Source organism: Oryctolagus cuniculus, chromosome 9 (assembly GCF_964237555.1).
Source record: "Oryctolagus cuniculus chromosome 9, mOryCun1.1, whole genome shotgun sequence".
In the NCBI taxonomy this organism is placed as follows: domain Eukaryota; kingdom Metazoa; phylum Chordata; class Mammalia; order Lagomorpha; family Leporidae; genus Oryctolagus; species Oryctolagus cuniculus.
In genome coordinates, this window is record NC_091440.1 from 110,079,892 (window position 1) to 110,102,412 (window position 22,521).

General features: G+C 44.2%; 1 protein-coding gene across 3 annotated transcripts in view; it reads left to right on the forward strand.

Annotated features, from left to right (window-relative positions):
• BORCS5 (BLOC-1 related complex subunit 5) overlaps nucleotides 1-22,521 on the forward strand; it is a 111,867-nt gene that overhangs the window by 79,630 nt on the left and 9,716 nt on the right. For 2 of the 3 annotated variants that reach the window (XM_008259614.4, XM_002712665.5), the window contains exon 3: nucleotides 2,847-3,004. In XM_008259614.4, coding sequence (XP_008257836.1) covers nucleotides 2,847-3,004 — 158 coding nt within the window. Of the gene's footprint in view, nucleotides 1-2,846; nucleotides 3,005-18,571; nucleotides 18,691-22,521 lie in introns of all 3 variants that reach the window. The other variant, XM_008259615.4, reaches the window with a different exon arrangement.

A 22,521-nucleotide genomic window follows, 5' to 3' on the forward strand; every position in this document is an offset into this window, starting at 1 on the left:
ACTCTGCTCTTTCAGGCCACATGCAGAGCTGAGAGTGTGTCCAATGATTCTCTGATAGCCCAACTGGGTAGATAATCATACAGCCATTGGTGGGGGAACCAGAGGGAAGAACATTGGTTTAAGCTCCAACATATCAGAACAGTGAGGGTTTGATGATAGTAGCTGGGGAGCAGGGATGGGGAAGGATTCTCAACTTGAGCTTTGTTGTGGGCGGTTGTCCTGGTCACGCCCAGAGTGGGTCCTATTGTCTTATATAGTATTTGATGTACTTTATGCTGCAGCATTGTCTCTAGAATGAGACACAGCGTGGCCTGGCTTGTGGTTCAAGTGGGTAGGAGACCCCTGGAATTCCCATGACTGTGCTAGGGAGTCTCTGAGGTTAAAACTATTTTTGTAATAATACTTAGACATTATATCCTCATTCTCTCACAAGAGTACAGTGGAGTTTTCAAGGGGTTACTTGAAGTAACAATGCATTAAATACAGAAGCATATATGAGAATACAGGAATTTTTTCATTATAGCAGACAGAAAATACAGTAGATATAAAAATATAAGCTAGTATCACTCCTCTCACTTAAAAAAAAATTATTTATTTATTTATCTGAATGGCAGAGTTAAAGAGAGGCAGAGGCAGAGAAAGGTCTTCTATCTGCTGGTCCACTACCCAGATGGCTTCAACGGCCAAAGCTGGGCCTATCTGAAGCCAGGAGCTTCTTCTGGGTCTCCCACGCAGATGCTGGGGCCCAAGGACTTGGTCCATCTTCTACTGCTTTCCCAGGCCATAGCAAAGAGCTGGATCAGAAGTGGAGCAGCTGGGATTCGAACCAGCACCCATATGGGATGCTGGCACTGCAAGCAGCAGCTTTACCCACTTTGCCAAAGCACTAGCCCTTCTCTCACTTTGTTTTAGAAAATTTAAGGTAGAGTTACAGACAGTGAGAGAGAGACAGAGAAAGGTCTTCCTTCTGTTGGTTCACTCCCCAAATGGCCTATCTGAAGCCAGGAGCCAGGTGCTTCATTCCAGTCTCCCATGTGGGTGCAGGCGCCCAAGGACATGGGCCATCTTCTACTGCTATCCCAGGCCACAGCAGAGAGCTGGACTGGAAGAGGAGCGGCCGGGACTAGAACCAGCACATATATGGGATGCCGATGCTGCAGGCAGAGTATTAACCTAGTGTGCCATGGTGCCGGCCCCAGTATTTTTCTAAAAATATGTTATCATACAATGGAGTGTTATTTGGAAATGTTTTAACATCTAGGAATTTTCTGAGTTTTAATTTTTAATAAACAAAAGCTCTCTGAAGTCCTCAGTAATTGCTGACAAAGTGTAAGTGTTTCTGGCACCAGAAAGCCAGAGACTACTGTCCTGGCAGGGAGCAGTCCCCAGCAGTCAGCTCTAGTCAGGGCTTTGCTTGGCGAGTCTGCACAAGTCATTTAGCCTCTTGAGTTGACTTCTTCTGTAAATGTTAACAATTATCCTGTTCTACACACTTTACCTTAAAGAAAAGTGAGGTAATGATGCTAAAAATATAGTGCCCTATGGAAGTGTAAGGGAGTTTTACAAGTTTACAACTAAACTGATGTTGAAAGAAAATGTTAGGAATGAGTTTCTGGCGTGTGACCTGACAGGCCATTTTTTCCATCTTAGCATCACCTTCCAGCAGTCTCCTTACACATTTTATTACTTTTTTTTCCCACTTTCTCTGGAAACTCTTAATTATGAAAAGGGATTAGATAAATTATTTCTGATCTTGTCGACCATGATGGGACCATGATGGGATTTATATCCTTATTACCTTGAAGTGATGTGATAAGGTCAGAGGCTCTATGTAATTTTTTTTGAAAGGCAGAACAAAAGGGAGAGCCAGAGCAAGCAAGAGAGATCTTCCATCTACTGGTTTACTCCTCAAATGCTCCCAACAATCAAAGGTGGCCAAGTTGAAGCCAGGAACTCCATCTGGTCTCCCATGTGGGTGGCAGGGACCCAAGTAACTTGAATTGTTACCTGCTATCTCCACGGGTGTGCATTTACAGGACGTAAAGGTGGGATTCAAACTCAGGCACTGTAGGCATCCCAAGCAGTGGCTTAACCCATTGCACCCCCAGGAGCTATTTATTAACTGTGTGACTTTCGGAAAGTTATTGTTGAGGCCTGCATTGTAGTGAAGCAGGTTAAGTTGCCACTTGCAATGTTGGCGTCCCATATGGGTGCTGGTTTGGGTCCTGGCTGCTCCACTTCCAATCCAGCTCCCTGGATCCAGCCTTAAGATGATGGCCTGGGAATGCAGCAGAAGATGGCCCAGGTGCTTGGGCCTCTTGTCACCGACATGGGAGACTTAGAGGAAGCTCCTAGCTTCTTGATTTGGCCTGGCCCAGCCCCAGTCATTGTGGCCATATGGGGAGTGAACCAGTGGAAATCCCCATCTCTCTGTCTCTGTCTCTGTCTCTCCGTCTCCGTCTCCGTCTCCGTCTCCGTCTCCGTCTCTGTCTCCCTCCCTCCCTCCCTCTGTGTGTGTGTCTGTCTTTCCCTCTGTAATTTTTTCAGATGTATAAATAAATCTTTTAAAAAGAAGTTATTTAACCTCACTGTTTCTTGGCTTCCTCATCTATAAAATGGAGCTAACAGTACCTTTCTAGGGCAATTATAGATATGAAAAACTGCACAGGACTGACTAAAGCACTTGATAAATAATTCATTTTGTGAGTGATAGTTGTACTGTCATTAGCATATAACAAATGATGCAAGATTACCCTATCTTCAGTGAACTTAATAAACTACTTCATTTACAAGTTAGTTAGGAACAGTTTCCATTTTATTTCATTCTGTGTTTTTCCTTTTTGAAGGGCTTTTGAGTGGCCAGACTTCCCCAACAAATACCAAACTGGAGAAACTGGATTCTCAGCAGGTGCTGCAGCTCTGCCTCCGCTACCAGGATCACCTGCATCAGTGTGCGGAGGCCGTGGCTTTTGATCAGAATGCGCTGGTTAAACGAATCAAAGAGGTACGGAGTGCAGCAACATGCTGTGGCGGACTCATTTTGATTCCTTGCAACTCCTGACTCCTTTTCTTCTGGGCAGGATAGCCAGTGACCCCGGCTTTATGGGAAATAGTCATTCTCTATCTAAGAACTGACATTTGTTCCCACTGCTTTGAGGGGATTGTTTGTCGCAGCCTTAAAATGTGATGAAAAGAGCAGTTCACAGTGCTAGGCTAAGCTGAATTTTGAATCCTGGGTCACTGCTCTTTTGCCTGGGTGAGTTGCTTAACTTCTGTTAGTTTCAGTTTCCTTGTGTGCAAAATGGGGCTGATAATAGTAACCTACCCCAAGGGTTGAATGGCAGTGAAATTGCTTAGTAAATGGCAAACATTATTAGTATGTGTAAAGTCTTGCCATACTAATTTGCTCTAGCAGCATAATATCTTTGAATTGACTTTAGCTGTTTCCTGAGTATAATTTGTATTTTGTTTCCAGGTAGGTTATCATTTCTTTGAAAGCAGGACGTTTAGCATCTCCCTCATTACATGCAAAGCTCAGTGGTTTTTCTTGATTTTATATAGGGAAACAATTATGCTTACTTAGCTTCCATGGTTTTTTGAAGAAAGAAGCAACATAATTGGGTGAAAGTACTTAGTAAACTAAAGAGCATGGCACAGATGTTATGTAATTATTAATAACCTTAATTAAGTACTTCTTTCAAGCTCCTACATGTGTGTCATTGACCAGCGTGTTGCATGGCACAGCTCTGGGAGCACCAAGGAGTCAGGAAATACATCTCCTATAGAGCTCAGTCAAGAAGGGTTAATACTCTTGATACCTTGAAGTAGTGTCTTATAAAGGAAATGTCAGGAGCTCTTTCTTGGAAAGAACACTTACGTGAATGGCACTCCCTGGATTTGTTTAACAAAATGACCTTGGTCATTAACTCTGGTGAAAGAAGATGGATGTGAAGAAATCCACAAGTGATGGATTGCAGATCACTGCAAATTACTTTTCACTTACTGTTGGAGGTAGTGCATGCTTGGAATTATGAAGTAGTCATTAGTTATATGGACGGATTTAAATTTGCCAGCACCTCTAACATTTCAGTACTTAACTTTCATAAAATGTTTACATTTATAATGCTGTTATTTACAAAACTGTTACATATGGTCTTTCGTATTAGTTGGCCTTGATATGACCTTTCATGTGTTATTAACTTACTTCACTGTGTTATAGTCTACAAAATAAGACTTGCATCAGGATCACTTAGGCTTTTTGTTAGTTTTCGTACTGAGTTCTCCCCTCTTCCCAGTAGGTCTAGGGTGCAGTCTGTGAATCTTCAAAAAATTTTTTTATTTGGGGCCAGCATAGTGATGCAGCAGGTTAAGTGCCACCTGCAGTGCCAATATACTATATAAGATTCTGGTTTGAGTCCTGGCTGCTCTATTTCTGATCCAGCACTCTGCTCAAGCACTTGGGAAAGCAATGGAAGATGGCCCAGGTACTTGGGCCCCTGCCACCCACCTGGGAGACCAGGATGGAGTTCCAGGCTCTTTACTTTCACCTGGCCCAGCCCCAGCCATTGCAGCCACTTGGGGAATCAACCAGCAAATGTGAGATTGATCTCTGTCTCTCCTTCTCTCTCTGTAACTCTGCCTTTTAAAAAAAAATTTTTTTTTTCATTTTATTTGAAAGGCAGAGAGACAGAGATCTCCCATCTGCCAGTTCACTTACCAAATGCCTGCAATGTCCAGGGCTTGGCCAGGTTCTAGCCATGACCCTGAAACTGAAACTGAGTCACACACATGGGCACCAGGGACCCAAGTACTTGAGCCATCACTTGCTGCCTCCCAGGATATGCATGAGCGGGAAACTAGATCAGAAGGAGTGTAGCCAGGACTTGAACCAGGCACTCTGAAATGAGAGTCCCAAGCTGTGACTTATCCACTGTACCACATACCTGCCCTGAATCACTGTTTTAATAAGCTTACCAGATGATATTGATGCCATGTTCAATAACTGGAGTTGGGGAACCACTGGCCCTGAGCACTACTTTCTCACAATGGGTCCCACATAAAGATCAAACTTTTGGCATAGTCCATCACCATTTCCCTTTAGAGTCACAGTGTGTATTATCTTACTTCCTTTGAGTCTTTCAGTGAAGTAAACCACTTTTTTTTTTTTTTTGACAGGCAGAGTGGACAGTGAGAGAGAGAGACAGAGAGAAAGGTCTTCCTTTGCCGTTGGTTCACCCTCCAATGGCCGCCGCGGCCGGCGCGGTCGGCCGGCGCACCGCGCTGATCTGATGGCAGGAGCCAGGAGCCAGGTGCTTTTCCTGGTCTCCCATGCGGGTGCAGGGCCCAAGCACCTGGGCCATCCTCCACTGCACTCCCTGGCCACAGCAGAGGGCTGGCCTGGAAGAGGGGCAACCGGGACAGAATCCGGCGCCCCAACCGGGACTAGAACCCGGTGTGCCGGCGCCGCTAGGCGGAGGATTAGCCTAGTGAGCCGCGGCGCCGGCCCTAGAAAACCACTTTTCAACCTGTTTGACCTTAGAACCTTCATTTTAGATCATATCTATTTATATCCTATGGAAGTAGTGGATTTTGGAACACTTTTTGGGAAATGCTATAGTAGTCATTAGCCTTTACCATTTTTTACTATTGCTTGGGAAATTAATTAGGATATCAACAGGGAGAATATCTTAGAATAGTAAATTGGTTAGGGAGAGATCTATCTTCCGTCTGCTGGTTTACTTCCCAAATGCCTACAACAGCTAGGGCTGAGCCAAGCTAAATACAGGAGCCTGGAAGTCAATCCAGATCTACTATGTAGGTGACAAGGGCCCAAGAACTTGAGCCATCACCAGCTGCCTTCCATGGTGCCCCAGTAGGAAGCTGCATAAGAAGTGGAGGAACCAGAACTCAAACTGCTACTCCTTTATGGGATACAGTTGTCTCAAGCTGCAGTTTAACCTGCTATACCACAACACCCACCCCATTAATAGGCTTTTTGGTGCTTTGTATCTTTTTTTTTTTAAGTCCCCTAATGGCCGGCACTGTGATAGTAGGCTAAGCCTCCACTTGCAGTGCTGGCATCCCATATGGGTGCTGGTTTATGTCCTGCCTGCTCCTCTTCTTTTTATATTTTTAAAGATTTTACTTATTTGAGAGGTAGAGTTACAGACAGTGGGAGGGAAAGACAGAAAGAAAGGACTTCCGTCTGTTGGTTCACTCCCCAAATGGCCGCAATGGCCGGGGCTGTGCCAATCCAAAGCCAGGAGCCGGGTGCTTCTTTCTAGTCTCCCCTGCTGGTGCAGGGGCCCAAAGACTTGGGCCATCCTCCACTGCTTTCCTAGGCCGTAGCAGAGAGCTGGATTGGAAGAGGAGCAGCCGGGACTAGAACCTGCGCCCATATGGGACACTGGTGCCACAGGCAGAGGATTAACCTACTGCGCCAAGGCACCAGGCCCCCGCCTGCTCCTCTTATGATCCAGCTCCCTGCTAATGGCCTGGGAAAGCAGTGGAAGATGGCCCAAATCTTTGGACCCCTGCACCCATGTGGGAAACATGGAAGAAGCTCCTGACCTTCTGGCTTCGAATAAGCTCAGTTCTGGCTGTTGCAGCCATTTGGGGAGTGAACCAGCATATGGAATACCTCTCTATGTCTCTACCTTTCTCTAGCTCTGCCTCTCAAATAAATAAATGAATCTTTAAAATAAAATAAAAGATTTTTAAGAAGTCTCCTAACCTATATGAGTTGTTTCATAATTTAGGAGAGTGGCACAAAGAGATTGACTAGCTCAATGTCAGAAAGCTGAGTAAAGTGTTCTGTAGGTGGTACAGCTAGACAGAACTTGTCATTACATGACATTTTCAAGACTTTAAGGCCGTGTTCTTTGGCCCTTAGCTATGGTAGAATCACCTACAAATTTTTTTCCTCCAGGATAGATGATAGAAAGTTTTGTACTTACACCAAAGAAGCCAAATGATCCTTCATATACTCGTTACCTAGCTACTTGTAGGTGTCAACTTGCAAACACTTCTGCTTCACACATGCCTCTAAGCATTTCTTAACCTTCTCCCTCGCTGATCTATTTTATAGTAAATTCAAGACAGGTCGTTTCATTCATAAACACATGCTTATGTATCTTTGAAAATAAGGAATTCTTTAAAACATGTTTAAATTTGAATTAATTTTACACTTAGAGAAAGATGACAGAAATAACTCAGAGACTACCTGTGTGCCTTCCATACAGCTTCTTCCTCCAAAGTATCATCTCAGTAACTCAGTGCAGCCATCAAAACCGAGGGAATTAGTACTGGTACAATGCTGTTAACCAAATGGACACCTTATTTGAATTTTACTAGTTTTTCCTCTAAGATTTAAAAATATAGCCACAATGTTGTTATACTTAAAGTATTCAATAGTTACACTTGAATTAATACAGTATGGCAGAGATACTTCTAAGAAAATACTAATATCTAAATCTCATTCCAAGCCAATTAGAATATTTTTTTTTAAAATATTATTGACTTATTCATTTATTTATTTGAAAGAGAGTAAGAGTGAGAGAGAGAGAAAAATATCTTCCATCCACTGGTTCACTCCCCAAATAGCTGCAACAGCCAGGTCTGGGCCAGGTGAAAGCCAGGAGCCAGGAACTCTGTTCTGGACCATCAAGGCTCCTGGGTGGCAGGAGCTTTTTCCAATGCCTTCCCAGGCACACAGGGAGCTGGATTGGAACCAGAGCAGCCAGGACTCTTCAGTGTAGGATGTCAGCATTGCCAGCAGTGGCTTAAGCCACTGAGCCACAGCACTGGCTCAGTGAATTGAAGGGAGGAAAAGAAAGGAGTGAGAAATCCGGGTATTGGGGAAAACAGCTATACACATTTCTGGTTCAGATAAAAACTCAAAAGAATTGACCTTTGCTGTTGTTAGATTTGGGTGATGCTCTCAAATGAAAAGTTAGTAAATTTTGTGAGCCCTGAGGAGAAGGGGGGTAGTTCCTTCACAAACAGTCTTGCAGTAAAAGGGTACTTCAGAAAGTTCCTGGACAAATGGAATTAAAAGATAATGTGCATTTTAGACAAACATTTGAAGACGTCTTGTATACCTTGATCTAGTTTCCTTAATGGTTCTAGGATCATCTCTCCGTCAGCCAGCCAGCATTGCTGAGCAACTATTGGGGACCCATTTAGTGGGAGGTCCTTTGAGGGTTACGGAGAAATGTGATGTTGTCCCTGCCCTCGGAGTGCTTAGGCTGGGTGAGGGAATGGAGGTACATGGAGCAAAAAATATGGGAGTGATCAATGGTATCTGCTCAGATATGGCTCTAAGTTTTGTAAGCATTAAGGATAAGGATGTCCTGGAGTACATGCGGTGTAAGTGGGGCTTAGACGAAAATCAGGATTTGGCACATAAATGCAGAGAAAGTTTGGGGGGGAACACTGTAGGCAGAAGAATAGCTCGAGAATCTTCGAAAAAATTAACTTGACGGCTTTGTGAACAATGAAGAAGCTTGCTTGCATGTTGGTGTGCTCACTCAAAGACCTCTTCCCTGCGTCAAAACCCATAGAATGTCAGAGGTAGAAGGTAGTCAAGACACTTCGGACTAACTGCTCTCAATTTTAAGATAAAGAAATGGAAACCTTTAGAGAAGGTGAGCAGTTTGTCCAGGGTCACACTTACATCAAAGCTGTGAACATCATAGAAGAGTTATTTTTTCTTCAGGTGGTATACATGAACATGTATACAAGCAATGGGAAGAGCAGAAGAGACAAGATCAGAGATGAAGGGAGAAAAGGGAATTCTTAGAGCAGCAAGGTCTCTGTGGAAGCAAAAGAGGATGGGACCTAGAACCATGTGGGCGATCTTAGGTTTATGAGGAGAGGGGGCCTGGCCCAGACCACACACACCCCAGAGCTAGTGTGGCCAGTGAGGAAGAGGGGAGGTCATTTGTCGGGAGTGACCATGGTGATTGTTCAGTAGTGAGGTAGGGAACACAGAGAGGTTGGAATACTCAGCTGAGGTGGGAACACCTTTACTTGGTATCATGAGCCGCTTGGCATAATGGTTCTGAGTGCATTGCCAAGTTCAAATCCTGGTCCTACTTCCAAGTAGCCGTGTGACTTGGGACAGGTTATTCCTTCTGAACCTCATCCTTTTGTGATCAGTGGCATAGCAGTGTATCCACCTCAGAGTGGATTTTGTGAGGATAAATGAGTTACTGTGTGGAAAGTACCTGGGGTCATACTTTGCCATAGAGTAAGCGCTGTCGTTCTCTTTACAAATTTATTTGAAAAGCAGAGATATCTTCCATCCACTGGTTCAATCCTCAAATGCCTGCGACAGCCAGGGCTGGGCCACACTGAAGCCAGCAGCCAGGAACTCCATCTGTGTTTCTCACATGTGTGGTAGAAACCTAAGAACTTTAGCCATCCTCGGACACCTTACCAGTTGTGTGAGTAGGAAGCTGGACAAGAAGCAGAGCAGCTGGTACTGGTCACAGGTGGTGACGTATCCAGATGTGCCTCAATGCCAGCCCTAGATCACCACCTTAACGAAGATAAAGCTACTAGGTTTATCTAATTATTTTTAAATATTTATTTATTTATTTGAAAGAGAAGCCAAGAACAAAGATCGCCTAACCGTGGGTTCCCTCCCCAAATGCCTGCAATAGCCAGGGGTAGGCCAGACTGAAGTTAGGATATGAAAACTCAACCTCCCATGTGGGTGCAGGGATTCAACTACTTGAGCCGTACCTTCTGCCTCCTAGGGTGTACATTAGCAGGAAGCTGGAATGCAGAGCAGAGCTGAGAATTGAACCCAGGTATTCTGACATGGGATGCAAATGTCTCAAGTGGCATCTTACCTGCTATGCCAAATGCGAACCCCTAGGTTTATTTTGTTAAAGTTACTGCATGCTTGCTCAAAGGTGTTTAATAGGTATTCCCTATGGTTTTAATCCTTAGGTGCCCTGATAAGCATACCATGTTAGCATGAGGCAGTATGAAATATGGGGATGGGGGTCAGATGAACTACAGGCAAGAGAGAGTTGCAATCCTTAGAAAGGTATATAATTACAGAGGATTCTGAAGACACTCCAGAATTTTTCTTATTCAGCCCTTTTCAAAGCGCAAATAAACCACGGTCCCTCAGGTTTATTTGGGATTTGCCCACGAGCTTTCTGCTAGTTAATGACCAAGCTATTAGAAGGTGAGTCTGGCTCACCAGATGACCTACATTCTGCTGCTTTGGAATTCTTCATTTCATGTTTAGTTCTTGTTCACACAGAAGCACTCAGCTGGCATTTGAGAGCTGCCACTCATGGGCCTGCATGCAGGGCTGGATGGGCTTTCTGCCAACTGCACCATCATGTTGAAGACCCTGCTGGAGCCATTTTTTAAGTATTTAACCTAACTTCCTGTACTGTATGTCCTCAAGGGGAGAGCTTGATCAAGGTTAAGTGAGTTATTTCCAATGTTGCACAGAGAGTCGGGATCACTCTGAGCTTCTTCACTTGAAAGCTGGGTGAGCATGAACCATTAGCCAGGTGAGACAGTTGCTCTGCTTGCCAGCTTGGACTGAAGCTCCTGCAAATGACAGCGTTGTTGGAGTCCTGTCGCTGCTTTTAGTCGTATTCTGGCAGCAGTTGTTGCTTTCTTGACTTGAAATTATATAGTGAGTTGGAAATGTTTTGTTTTGTTTTGAATACAGATTTTGCCCAGAGCCTTGAGATACCTAAATTCTTTTTTGCTGAAATACTGAGACAAGGCATTTCAAGAAAATTTTGTGTTCTCTTCTGTCTCACAGATTGTGAATTTAAGATTGGGGTCTTATAATACAATATTATTAGAGTTTACCACCTCTTATCCTTGAAGGGGCAGCCTTCCCTTTCAGTAAGAATCCAGCCAGCCCCCAGGGCAACAGAAAGGATGTATGGGGATTGGACTCATTCTGGTTTGCCTGACTGTGAGGGGTGCAGTGGCTGTTTCCTTGGGACTGGCCTCACACTTCCTTTGCACCAGCACTGTCCAGCCAGAGAGAAATCCTGGAGGAGGGCCGAATCTAGTTCATTACTTGAGTGTTGGAAACGTAGGCTTGTGTTTTTTGGCAAGGCATGAGCAAAGCCCAGTTATTTGACTGCTCTGAGATTTAACTCCGTTCAGATTCTGGGCCCTGACATGTGAGCATGTGAGAACAGCAGTCCCATTTCCCCCCTTATTGCCTGTCCTAAATGTGCCCTTAGTCAGCTGGTTCTGCCAGCTCTCCTCATACTGGCTGCATGTGCCAGGCTCTGAAGACCCTGTTCTCTCTCCCTCCCTCCTGTGAGAGACCCCAGAGTACCCGTAACCTAAAAGCCAATGGGTAGGCAGTATTGTGGACACTTGGATTATAGAAATGGAAAGTGGGCCTGGAGAAGATATTCCCTGTTTGTATCACTCTTGGTGAAAAACAGGAATTTTAGCACATTTGACATTACTGCAATGCCTAGAATAATCCCTACCATGTAGATACTTAATAAGTGTTAAACAAGTTAATACACTCTGCAGTTATTTCATCCTGTGACACACAGACTTTCTCACACTATGAGGGAATATATTAGAGAAGGTTGTATTAGGCAAGGTATTCTAGGCTGCAGCTGTAAATAGGATTCAAAACTGTTTAACTCAGGACAATAGAAGTTTATATCTTGCTCATGTTGAAGGTGGATGTTTGTAGCAAGTGACTCTCCTACGCTGAGTTCAGGGGTTTGGGTTGTTAGCAGCATGTGGCACTGCCATTCCCAAGGACCACATTGCTGATAGCATCTCACTGCCAGGTGTGAAAAGAGTCATGTAGCAAAGATGGCGATTCTTATAGGCTAACACTGGACATGTTGTCTGTTAGTGTGGCTAGACTTCAGTCCCATGGCCACAGCTACTCCAAAGGAGCCTGTGAGATACACTGGACATGTGTGCCCACAGTTATGACCTACATTTTGAACAACTGTGTCATTTTTGAACTTGCATTCCTAAAATGTAACTGTAGACCAACTTTCAGATTCATAAGAGCTGGCAAAGTTTCCATGTCCGATTTCACTTGGTTTCAGTCCTCCTGCCAATGAAAACCAAGTAACATTAAGAGAACCTTGTACTTTCAACGATAGATGAAAAAACACAGGACACTGCATTATATATTCGGTATGGTTTGAGCTGTGTTAAATATTTTAGAAGATTAGAAAGAAGGAAACATGACAACTGATGAATGGTGGTTGCCCTTTAGTATTGAGATTATCAGTGGTATTTTTTTTCTTTTTTTTTAAGATTTAATTATTTATTTGCAAGACAGAGTTACAGATGGAGAGAAGGAGAGACAGAAAGAAAGGTCTTCCATCTGCTGGTTCGTTCCCCAAATGGCCACAACGGCCAGAGCTGGGCCAATCTGAAGCCACGAGTCAATAGCTTCTTCCAGGTCTCCCACATAGGTACAGGCCTAAGCACTTGGTCCATCTTCCACTGTCCTCCCAGGCCACAAGCAGAGAGCTGGATCAGAAGAGGAGTAGCTGGGACATGAACCGGCACTCATATGGGATGTTGGCACCACAGGCAGAGGCTTACCCTGCTATGCCACAGCACTGGCCCCTGGAAATCTATTTTTTTAAAAATAAAATCTCTATCCTAAACACATTTTTTTAAAAAAATTTCAGTTTGGAATACTTCTGTTGTTTTTCTCACAGTGTAGAAATGTAGGAGCCTTAAGAATTCTGTCTCCTTTCCTGCAGAAGTCGGACTCACTGCGTTAAGCATATGCCTCTTAGGGTTCTGTGTGCATGTGCCTCTACACCTCCACTTTACTTCTGAGTCAGTCAGTGCTGTACCAGGCTCTTTTGTAGGGGATTAGGAGTGATCACTGAGCAAAACAAAACTCCCTCCTTCCTACACCTTACACTCCACTGGAGGGAAGAGACAGTAAACAAGGTAAAACAGTTTCAGAGCTAGCACGTAAGATGGTGAAAGTGCGGAGAATAAAAACATCAAGTGAGAAGGGAGATAGGAAGCAGCAGTGGGTAGAAAGGGTGGTCTAGAGAGGCCTTCCTAGAAAGGAACATTTAATATAAGGAACAGAGCTTAATATAAAGAACAGAGCTTGGGGCAGGTGCTGTGAAGTAGTGGGTAAAGCCACTGCCGACAATGCCAGCATCCCTTATGGGTGCCGGTTCAAGTCCCGGCTGCTCCACTTCTGATCCAGCTCTCTGCTATGGCCTGGATTGGTTCAGTTCTGGCCCGTTGTGGACATTTGGGGAGTGAACCAGTGAATGGAAGACCTCTCTGCCTCTGCCTCTCTGTAACTCTGCATTTCAAATAAATAAATATATCTCAAACAAACAGAGCTAGCCAGGAGGTCCTTCCGTCTAACTCTGCCTTTATGTGAAATAGATCAAATTTTTGGATAATGACAATCACCATACCCAAGACTATTCATGATAATCAATCTGCTCATTGTCATTCTGATCTGGAAGTTATCTGCTTCTCTGTCAGTGGTTGATAGGATACTTGTGCATCTGTACTCCTTTAAAAAAAAAATCTCAGTTCTTTGAAATCTGAGATTCCCAAAGGATTTCTCCAGGATGTGTTTCTAAAGCTCTATGCAACAGCCAACTTTGTTCTGCTGACAGACTATGTTGTAAGACTTTAGTTGACATCTGATACTCCATAGTTCTCTTGCTACACATAAGTAGAGAGAGCTTGTCACTTGCCTAAGTCATATCAGACCATTCTGGAACTTGTAGATGCAGAAAGTCCAGGTGAGAGCCAAACTGCAGCTGGGAGCAAAAGGGATAACGAACATGAAAGTGTTCTGCAACCCATAAGGAGCTGTATAAAAGAGAGGATTGTCTTTTTGGAGTCAAGGTCATTTATTTCAAAGACAGCAAGACAAAAAGGAGGAATCGCAAAAATATTGTCCCATAGAAATACAGACATCACTGGCATAGCTAGAGCAAAATTTCAGTAACTTTTTTTCCTGTATTCCAGAGTACTGGAGCCTCTTCTCTTTCTTTCTGCATCTGGAAGTTTAAGAATTGTCTCTTCTGCCCTTGCTGATATTTAGATTCTGTGTAGTTACTCATCTATATTTCCATTTTGTATTGTGATGGTCATAACTGTATCCTTCAAAATCATGAAATTCAGACCACTGTTTTGTCTGCACTCCTGCTAGAATCTGCTCCCTGTCTTTGCCTGATGAATCTTGTCCTCTTCTGTGCCCACACAGTGTTTGCACTCTGCCTGGGTTGGAAAGGACCTCCTGCTGCAGTGCTCCCCTGGTGCTCTGGGGACGTTGGATCAGGGTACACAGTAAAGTTGAGGCATAACCTCAGTGGTGTGCACAGATAATGGTTTGGGTCTGTGGACTCTAGATGAGCCTGTGTTGAGAGCAGTCATCTAGCATAGTGTCCAGCAGCTCATCATCATCATGTGCATCAGCCCATGTTGGGTATCTGTGGTTCCTTGCTCACTCATAGGGCAGAGGATTTTATCTGTAACATTATCTCCACACAACCTCTGAGGTCTACGCTGTGAGTCAGAGGGTTTGAGTTTAATAGATAATTGGGGGACATAAACTAGTTCATCCAATTTTAGGTGGTGTAGTTACCTTAGCTCAGGTTTAAAAATAGTGAGTATGTTACTTAGGTCACATAGACTTACTTTTGTTTCCCTTTAATCCTGGACATTGCAAAGGGGGATTGATGCTAGTGGTGTGGTTCCCAAGTACTCTTCCTCCTCCACAAATGACATCTGCCCTACAAGACTTCTTCTCATGCAGCAGTGACAGAGGGACATGTTTTTTTTGGTTTTTTTTTTTTTTTTTTTGACAGGCAGAATGGACAGTGAGAGAGAGACAGAGAGAAAGGTCTTCCTTTTCTGTTGGTTCACTCCCCAGTGGCCGCTGTGGCCGGCGCACTGTGCTGATCCGAAGCCAGGAGCCAGGTGCTTCTCCTGGTCTCCCATGTGGGTGCAGGGCCCAAGCACTTGGGCCATCCTCCACTGCCTTCCCGGGCCACAGCAGAGAGCTGGCCTGGAAGAGGGGCAACCGGGACAGAATCTGGTGCCCCGACTGGGACTAGAACCTGGTGTGCCAGCGCCGCAGGCGGAGGATTAGCCTATTGAGCCGCGCGCCGGCCGAGGGACACTATTAAAACTGTTTTTTACATGCTTGCTATGTGCTGGCTCTAGAATAGGCATTTTAAATGATCTACAGTGTCATCTAGTCTGACAGATGAACATCATGAGGTTCAGAGACTTGAAAGGTGATGTGTTTCAGGTTATGTCATTGTCATAAGTGGAACTAGGATGCAAACTCAAATCTAAAACCCACATTCAAGACTCCAAAGACATGCCTTTCCATTCTTCTTTTTCCCTCCTTTTGATTCTTTGCTTTTTTTTTTTTTTAAAAAAAGATTTATTTTATTTATTTGAAAGGCAGTTACAGAGAGAGAGAGAGAAAGAGAACTTCCATCTGCTGGTTTGCTCCTCAAATGACTACAACAGGTAGGGCTGAGCCAGGCTAAAGCCAGGAGAAAGGAACTCCATCCAGGTCTTCCAAGTGCATGGCAGGGACCCAAGTACTTGGGCAGTGATCTGCTTTCCCAGACACAGTTGCAGGGGCCTAGAGCAGAAGTGGAGCAGCCAGAACTCAAAACTGATGCTCCAATGTGGGATGCAGCATTTCAAGAAGCAGTTTAACCCACTGTACTACAATACCACGGTGCTGGTACCTGTCTTTACTTCTTTTGAAAATTATTTATTAGATATACAGAAGAGAGAGTAAGACAGAGACCTTTCATCTGCTGGTTCATCCCGCAAATGCCTATAAGGGCCAGTCCTGAGCCAGGCTGAAGCCAGGAGCTGGGCATAAAATCCAGGTCTTCCCATGTGGGCAACAGGGCTCAACCACCTGAGTTATCACTTGTTGTCTCTCAGGGTGTGCATTTGTAGGAACCGAAATTGGGACAGGAGCTGCTACTTGAACACAGACACTCTGAAATGGGATGTAGGCATCCCAGGTGGCATCTTAACCACAAAGACAAAAGCCCACCTCTCTTTCCACTTCTTCAAAGGCTTTGTACTCCCCAGCTCTTCTCCTGTTCATGCCCCATGCTCAAACATTTCCCCTACCCCTCTTTCTGACAGTATTCTCTTCATGGTACCGCGGTGTAAATCTGCATCCCAAAAGCCATCCTTACAGGATGTTCCACACATAAAAACAGTAATAGCCCTGCCAAACCACATTCACTTCCTTAGAATGGCAACTCTGCCTTTTTGGGGAGTAACTGTATATACTCACAATCTTGTTCTTGAGAAAGGTCCCCCCCCTCCCCCGCCCAGCATCTCAATGGACTGTTAGAATGAAGGTAGACAGAGAGGGGCGCATCAGAGTAGCCAGCGCAGAGCTGTGCTGAGGGGCTTCGTCCTTCTCCACTGCTGTGTCTGGTTAGTCAGAGAGGACTGGAGTGTGGGGTACAGGGCAGGGGCTTCTCATGGAGGGGAGATGTCGGATTCCTGCTCTGGAATCCAAGGCAGAGGAGGAGTGGCGTCTTCACCTGCATGCTTTATTTGTACCTCTGATCTATTTCTTTTCTTGCTTACTGCCTTTCAGTGCCACTTTCCAGCCTGTTGTGGTGGTAGGCGAGGGGTGCCTGCGGGTGGCCCCTGACTCTCTCATGTTTAAGATGAGGAGCTGCCTCAGCGTTTGGGGATTTCTTTCCTGCCTCCCCACCTAGACACAATGCCTATGGTACAAGGGGAGCCATTCGAGTCACAGAATGCGGATCAGAACAAGTGGGGCGGCTCGCATTCCTGAGGCGCGGGTGTCTTTCAGTTCTCTAGAAGTGTTGGATAAAGCTGACTCTTTCTGAAATGTTCACACACATTGGTTGAACTAAGGAGCCAGGGTCACAGCAACACATCCATTATGTGGTAATGGAGGCCACCAGTTTGTGGTCTAAGTCATGAAAACCCTGGTCACAGTCTGCCCGTTGTTTGTCCCTGGTGCAACAGGAAGTGACAGGCTAATGCAGAGCTGGAGAAAGTGGGGGTTCAGAAGGAAGCAGACACACACAGTCTGATATCCTTCTCATCGCAGACCTAGGCTCATCTGATGGACACAGGTGTTTGCTGGATTTTGTCACTTGATTTTTGACAGATTCTTATTTCCCTTATGACCAAAAATGGTGTCTTGGAAAACTTTAGATCATGGCTTTCACTACAGAGTTACAGCTGTCTGGCAAGGTGGAACTAACCATGGAAAAGGCCATGTCATTCGTTGGCAGTGTGGGTTTTTCAGACAGTGGCGGTAAGATGGTTGTGGGCACATTGCTACCTTTCGGTGGGCAGCTTTGGAGTCCAGACCTGCGTCTGTCACTCCAGCTGTGTGGACCTCGGCACACTGCTTCAAGCACTCCTGGTCTGTGGGAGGGGTGGGATCCAGGGAGTTCTCAGGACCCTTGAACTCTAAGACTCTTTGTTCAAAGCCACCTTGGTGAGGTCAAGGATTGTGAAATGCTTGTCCAAGTGAAATGTCAGAGTACAGATTGTCCAAACGGATGTTGCCAGTGAAAATGTCATTCAAGTTTATCTGCTGACAGTTTATTCCCTTTGATTTCCTCTCAGTTTTTGTTTTGCAAATGTCCTTGTTATAGCTGGTAACTAGTTATTTAAAAAGCAAATGTTGGTGGTTAAATTAGAAACCAAAGTGTTTGCCCACTTCATTTGAAACGTTAAGAATTGCAATTTAAGTTCATCTGTTAAGGATTTCAAAAAGGTATTGAACACATTGTTTAACCTGGTATTTAATTTATATGAGTTGCCATTTGAGTTACCATATGGATTGCCGCTTGAATTAATCAGTTCTGTGGAGAATATAAGCAAAGGTAGGCAAAAAAGCACATGTTTGAATTCTGGCCTCACTGCTAATACTAGCGAGGGAACCCTGGACCATGTTCTGTCATCTCCCAGTCCCCATTTCCTCATCTCTACTAGAAGAATATTTTTCCTGTAGGATTGTTTGAGGAATAAAGATAATGTACATAGTATGGATTTTGGACAGTTAGTGGATACTCAGAAGATAATAAGTGTGCCTGTTATATGTTATTTAACTATATTAATTAAAAATAACTATTTTAAAGGAGGGTGAGTGTTAGGCCTGGTAGTGAGGATGCCTACACCCCAGGTCTAGGTTCAATACCCAGCTTCCTAACACAGACCCTGAGGCAGCAAGTGATGGCTCAAATATTTGGGTTCTTGACACTTGTGTGCGATACCTAGATTAAGTTCCTGGCTCCTAAATTTGGCTTGACCCAGCCCTGGGCCATTGAAGTCATTTGGAAAGTGAACCCGTGAATGGGAGATCTCTGTCTCTTTGTCTCTCAAAGAAATAAATTTTAAAAATAGCTAGGGATAACAGAATATTGTTTCCTGGGTTTTGACTTCCAAGTCATCCTCATATGATATGCATAGGTTACCAGCAGAAATAGTTGCACTTGTGTGGGTTTCGGTTTTGTTTAGAGCATGTGGACTGAGAGGATTCCTCTTGTCTGACTTACAGATCAAAGGTTTGTGTCTGAGCACAGAAGACAGGGTTATTCATACAAGCTGCCATTACAAACTGTTTGCCACCGTGGACTTCAGATTGTGTTCAGAAACAACGTCACTTCAAAGTGTCCTGTATGTGGTAATTGATACCATTCAGCTGTGGTGTAATTAATGAAGACATCTGCCATTGTTGTCCATTTTGCAAGAGACAGGCATCCAAAAAATAGACAGGCATCCAAAAAATATTCATTGGGAGTCCTCTGTGGGAATGGGGGTCTGAAGGGGACAGGAAGCTAGGAATGGGGTTGACCCTGGAAGGTGTATGCTGCAGTCTTGCCTCTCTGTCCTTTACAGTCTGAACCCCGCGAGAGGCCCAGATGATGGTGTGGTGGGGTTAGAAGAGAGGCTGGGCTGGAATGTGCCAGGCTTTGCCAGGCGGCAAGGGGCATCCTACCCTGCAGCTAATAATGTAAGTCAGAGACAAAAATCACGGGGGAGCTGATGGATGAAACAGGTTCCTAGAGTGGAAAAAGGAGGAACTTCCAGCCAAAAGCAAAAAATTGTTAACTGAGAGCAACCTGTTTCAGAGCCTGTTTAACAGGCCAGGATTGTCACATAGAGGTCCTCATCTCTGTATACTCTGATCGTTTGAAAGTGACCACTGAGATATGGGTTAAGAAGGGTTCTGACGGCTGGCGCTGCGGCTCAATAGGCTAATCCTCCACCTAGCGGCACCGGCACAGCGGGTTCTAGTCCCGGTTGTGGCGCCGGATTCTTTCCCAGTTGCCCCTCTTCCAGGCCAGCTCTCTGCTATGGCCCGGGAGTGCAGTGGAGGATGGCCCAAGTCCTTGGGCCCTGCACCCCATGGGAGACCAGGAGAAGCACCTGGCTCCTGCCTTCAGATCAGTGCGATGCGCCGGCCGCAGTGTGCCAGCCGTGGCGGCCATTGGAGGGTGAACCAACGGCAAAGGAAGACCTTTCTCTCTCTCTCTCTCTCACTGTCCACTCTGCCTGTCCAAAAAAAAAAAAAAAAAAAAGAAGGGTTCTGAGTCCAAATCAGATCTAAGGATCATCATGATGCATTACTGATGTCTGTCACAGGTGTGGGAGAAGGAAGGTACTCAAGTATAAAGGTATATATAAAGGTACTCAAGTATATTTTATCTTTTGAAATGGAGAAATAATTCACATAATTCACTCTTTTACGGTACACAGTTTGGTGGTGCTTTTTAGTATACTTGCAAGATTGTGCAATTAACACATGTATGTAATATAATTCCAAAGCATTGTCATCACCCACGAAAGAAGCCCAGTGCACATTAGCAGTTATTCTCACATTCCCTCAGCCCCTGGCAGCTCCCCATCTCTTTTTGTCTCTCCAGATTGACCTATTGTAGATATTTCATATAAAGGGAATCATAGGATATGTGACTTTGTACTGTCACCTTTTATAATGTTCTCAAGGTTTATTGATGTTGTTGCTTTCCGTTTTTACATCTGAATACGATTCCATTCTATGGATGTACTGCAGTTTGTTTATCCATCCATCAGTTGATGGACATCTGGATTATTTCCACTGTCTTCCTGATATGCATAATGCTGTTGTGAACACTGTCGTACACGTTTCTGTGTGAACATACGTTCAGGTCTTTTGGATATATAGCTAAGAGTGAAAATGCTGGCTATTCTCATATTCTGATTTTATGTCTTAACTCTTTGAGAAACTGCTACACTGCACCATCCCTACACCGCTGCCCCCAGTAGGAGAGTTCTGGTTTCTCCACATGCTCACTGACACTCGTTAGTATCTGTTTTTTATTTTAAAATATGAAACAGTATTTCATTGTAGTTTTGATGTTGATTCCCCTGGTGACTAATGATTTCAGGCATCTTTTCATGTGCTTGTTCTGTGTCTTCTTTGGAGAAATGACTTACACTGTAATTGCAGTGCTGGCTTCTGCCCTCAAGGTGGTACTAAATTTTTTTTTAGAAAACTTTTATTTAATAAATATAAATTTCGAAAGTATAACTTTTGGATTACAGCGGTTCTTCCCCCCATAACCACCCTCCCACCCTCACACAATCCCACCTCCTACTCCCTCTCCCATCCCATTCTTTGTTAAGATTCATTTTTAATTATATACAGAAGATCAACTTAGTATATACTAAGTAAAAATTTCAACAGTTTGCACCCACATAGACACACAAAGTGTAAAGTACTGTTTGAAGACTACTTTTACCGTTAATTCTCCTAGTACAACACATTAAGGACAGAGATCCTACATGGAGAGTACGTGCACAGTGACTCCCATTGTTGATTTAACAAATTGACACTCTTATTTATGACGTTAGTAATCACCTGAGGCTCTTGTCATGAGCTGCCAAGGTTATGGAAGCCTCTTGAGTTCACAAACTCCAACCTTATTTAGACAAGGCCATAATCAAAGTGGAAGTTCTCTAGGGTGGTGCTAATTTATGAGTCTAGTAAGTACTTTCTAATCAGAAGAATTGGTAGTTCTGTGTTTCAGAGATGTGTGAGAAACATGGATATTGAAGCTTTGTGGAAAACATTGAAGCACTTAATGGTCATCTGATTGGAAACTTTCTTGGTTTTATTTTAGTACCATGAACAAATAAATCTCCAAGCATATTTGGCCATTTAGTAGAAATTGTTGTCATAACCTTAGATTTTTATAACTCTGTTCTGTTTTCAAATCACTCAGATATGTTACCTCATTTATAATCCTTGTAACACTACTGTGAGATCGAATGAACAGATGAATGGCTATTGTTATTCCCATTTTAAAATGTAGAAGCTGAGATTCAGTTTGTGATTTGCCTTAGGTTACAGACACAGCTTCTGGAGTTCAAATTCAAATCTCTGACTTCTTTTTCTTTCTTTCTTTTTTTTTTTTTTTTTTTTAAGATTTATTTTATTTGAAAGGCAGAGGGAGAACGAGACAGAGGGAGATCTTCCATCTCATGGTTCAGTCCCCAAATGGCCACAATGACCAGGACTGGGTCAGGCTGAAGCCACGAGCCAGGAGCTTTCTTCAGGTCTCCCATGTGGGTACAGTGGCCCAAGAACATGGACCATCCTCTACTGCCTTCCCAGGCCATTTGCAGGGACCTGGGTGGGAAATGGAGCAACCAGGACTTGAACCAATGGCCATATGGGATGCCTGTGTAGCAGGCAGCAGCTTAACCTGCTTTTTCACAGCACTGACCACTGACTTCTTTATGTTAATAAATTATTATTAATCATGTAGGGATTTGGTAGGAGGAGCCTACATTGCTAAAAATCAGTAATATGCCCATCTCCAAACAGACATTTGGTCATGGCCAAGTCCCAAGACTTGTTATTGACCTCAGAATTTGTTATTTGGGAAGCTATAGAATGAGATGAAATTACCATTTTTCCATTTTGCCCTTTAGCTAGAAAACTCTAACAGTAAAGGAGCAGAAGTACAATTTTTCTTTTAAATTTTACTTGAAGAGCAGAGAGACAGACCTGTCTGCTGCTTCACTCTCCAGATGCCCATAACAGGCAGATCGGGGCCAGGCTGAAGCCAGAGTTGGGACTCAATCTGGGTCCTGTGTGGGTGGCAGGGATCCAACTCCTTGAGCCATCGTCTGCTGCATCCCACAGTGTGCATTAGTAGGAAGCTGGAATTGGGAGGGAGCCAAGACTTGAACCAAGGCAATTCAATATGGGATGTGGGTGTACCAAGTGGCATCTTGATTGCTGCACCAAATGCTTGCCCAACGAGCAGAATTGTGTATATCACTGTTCGTTACATCTTGGGCACAGAGCATCCATCCAAAGAAAGAACAGAGTTGGAATGGATGTGGAACTGTGAAAAAGAAGGCAGGCAGCCCTTGATTTACTGGCTCTCAGCTCCTTAGGCCCTCCCTCTCCCCACCTCCGTGACCCTAAATTGACCTTGGGAAACAGGAATTTAA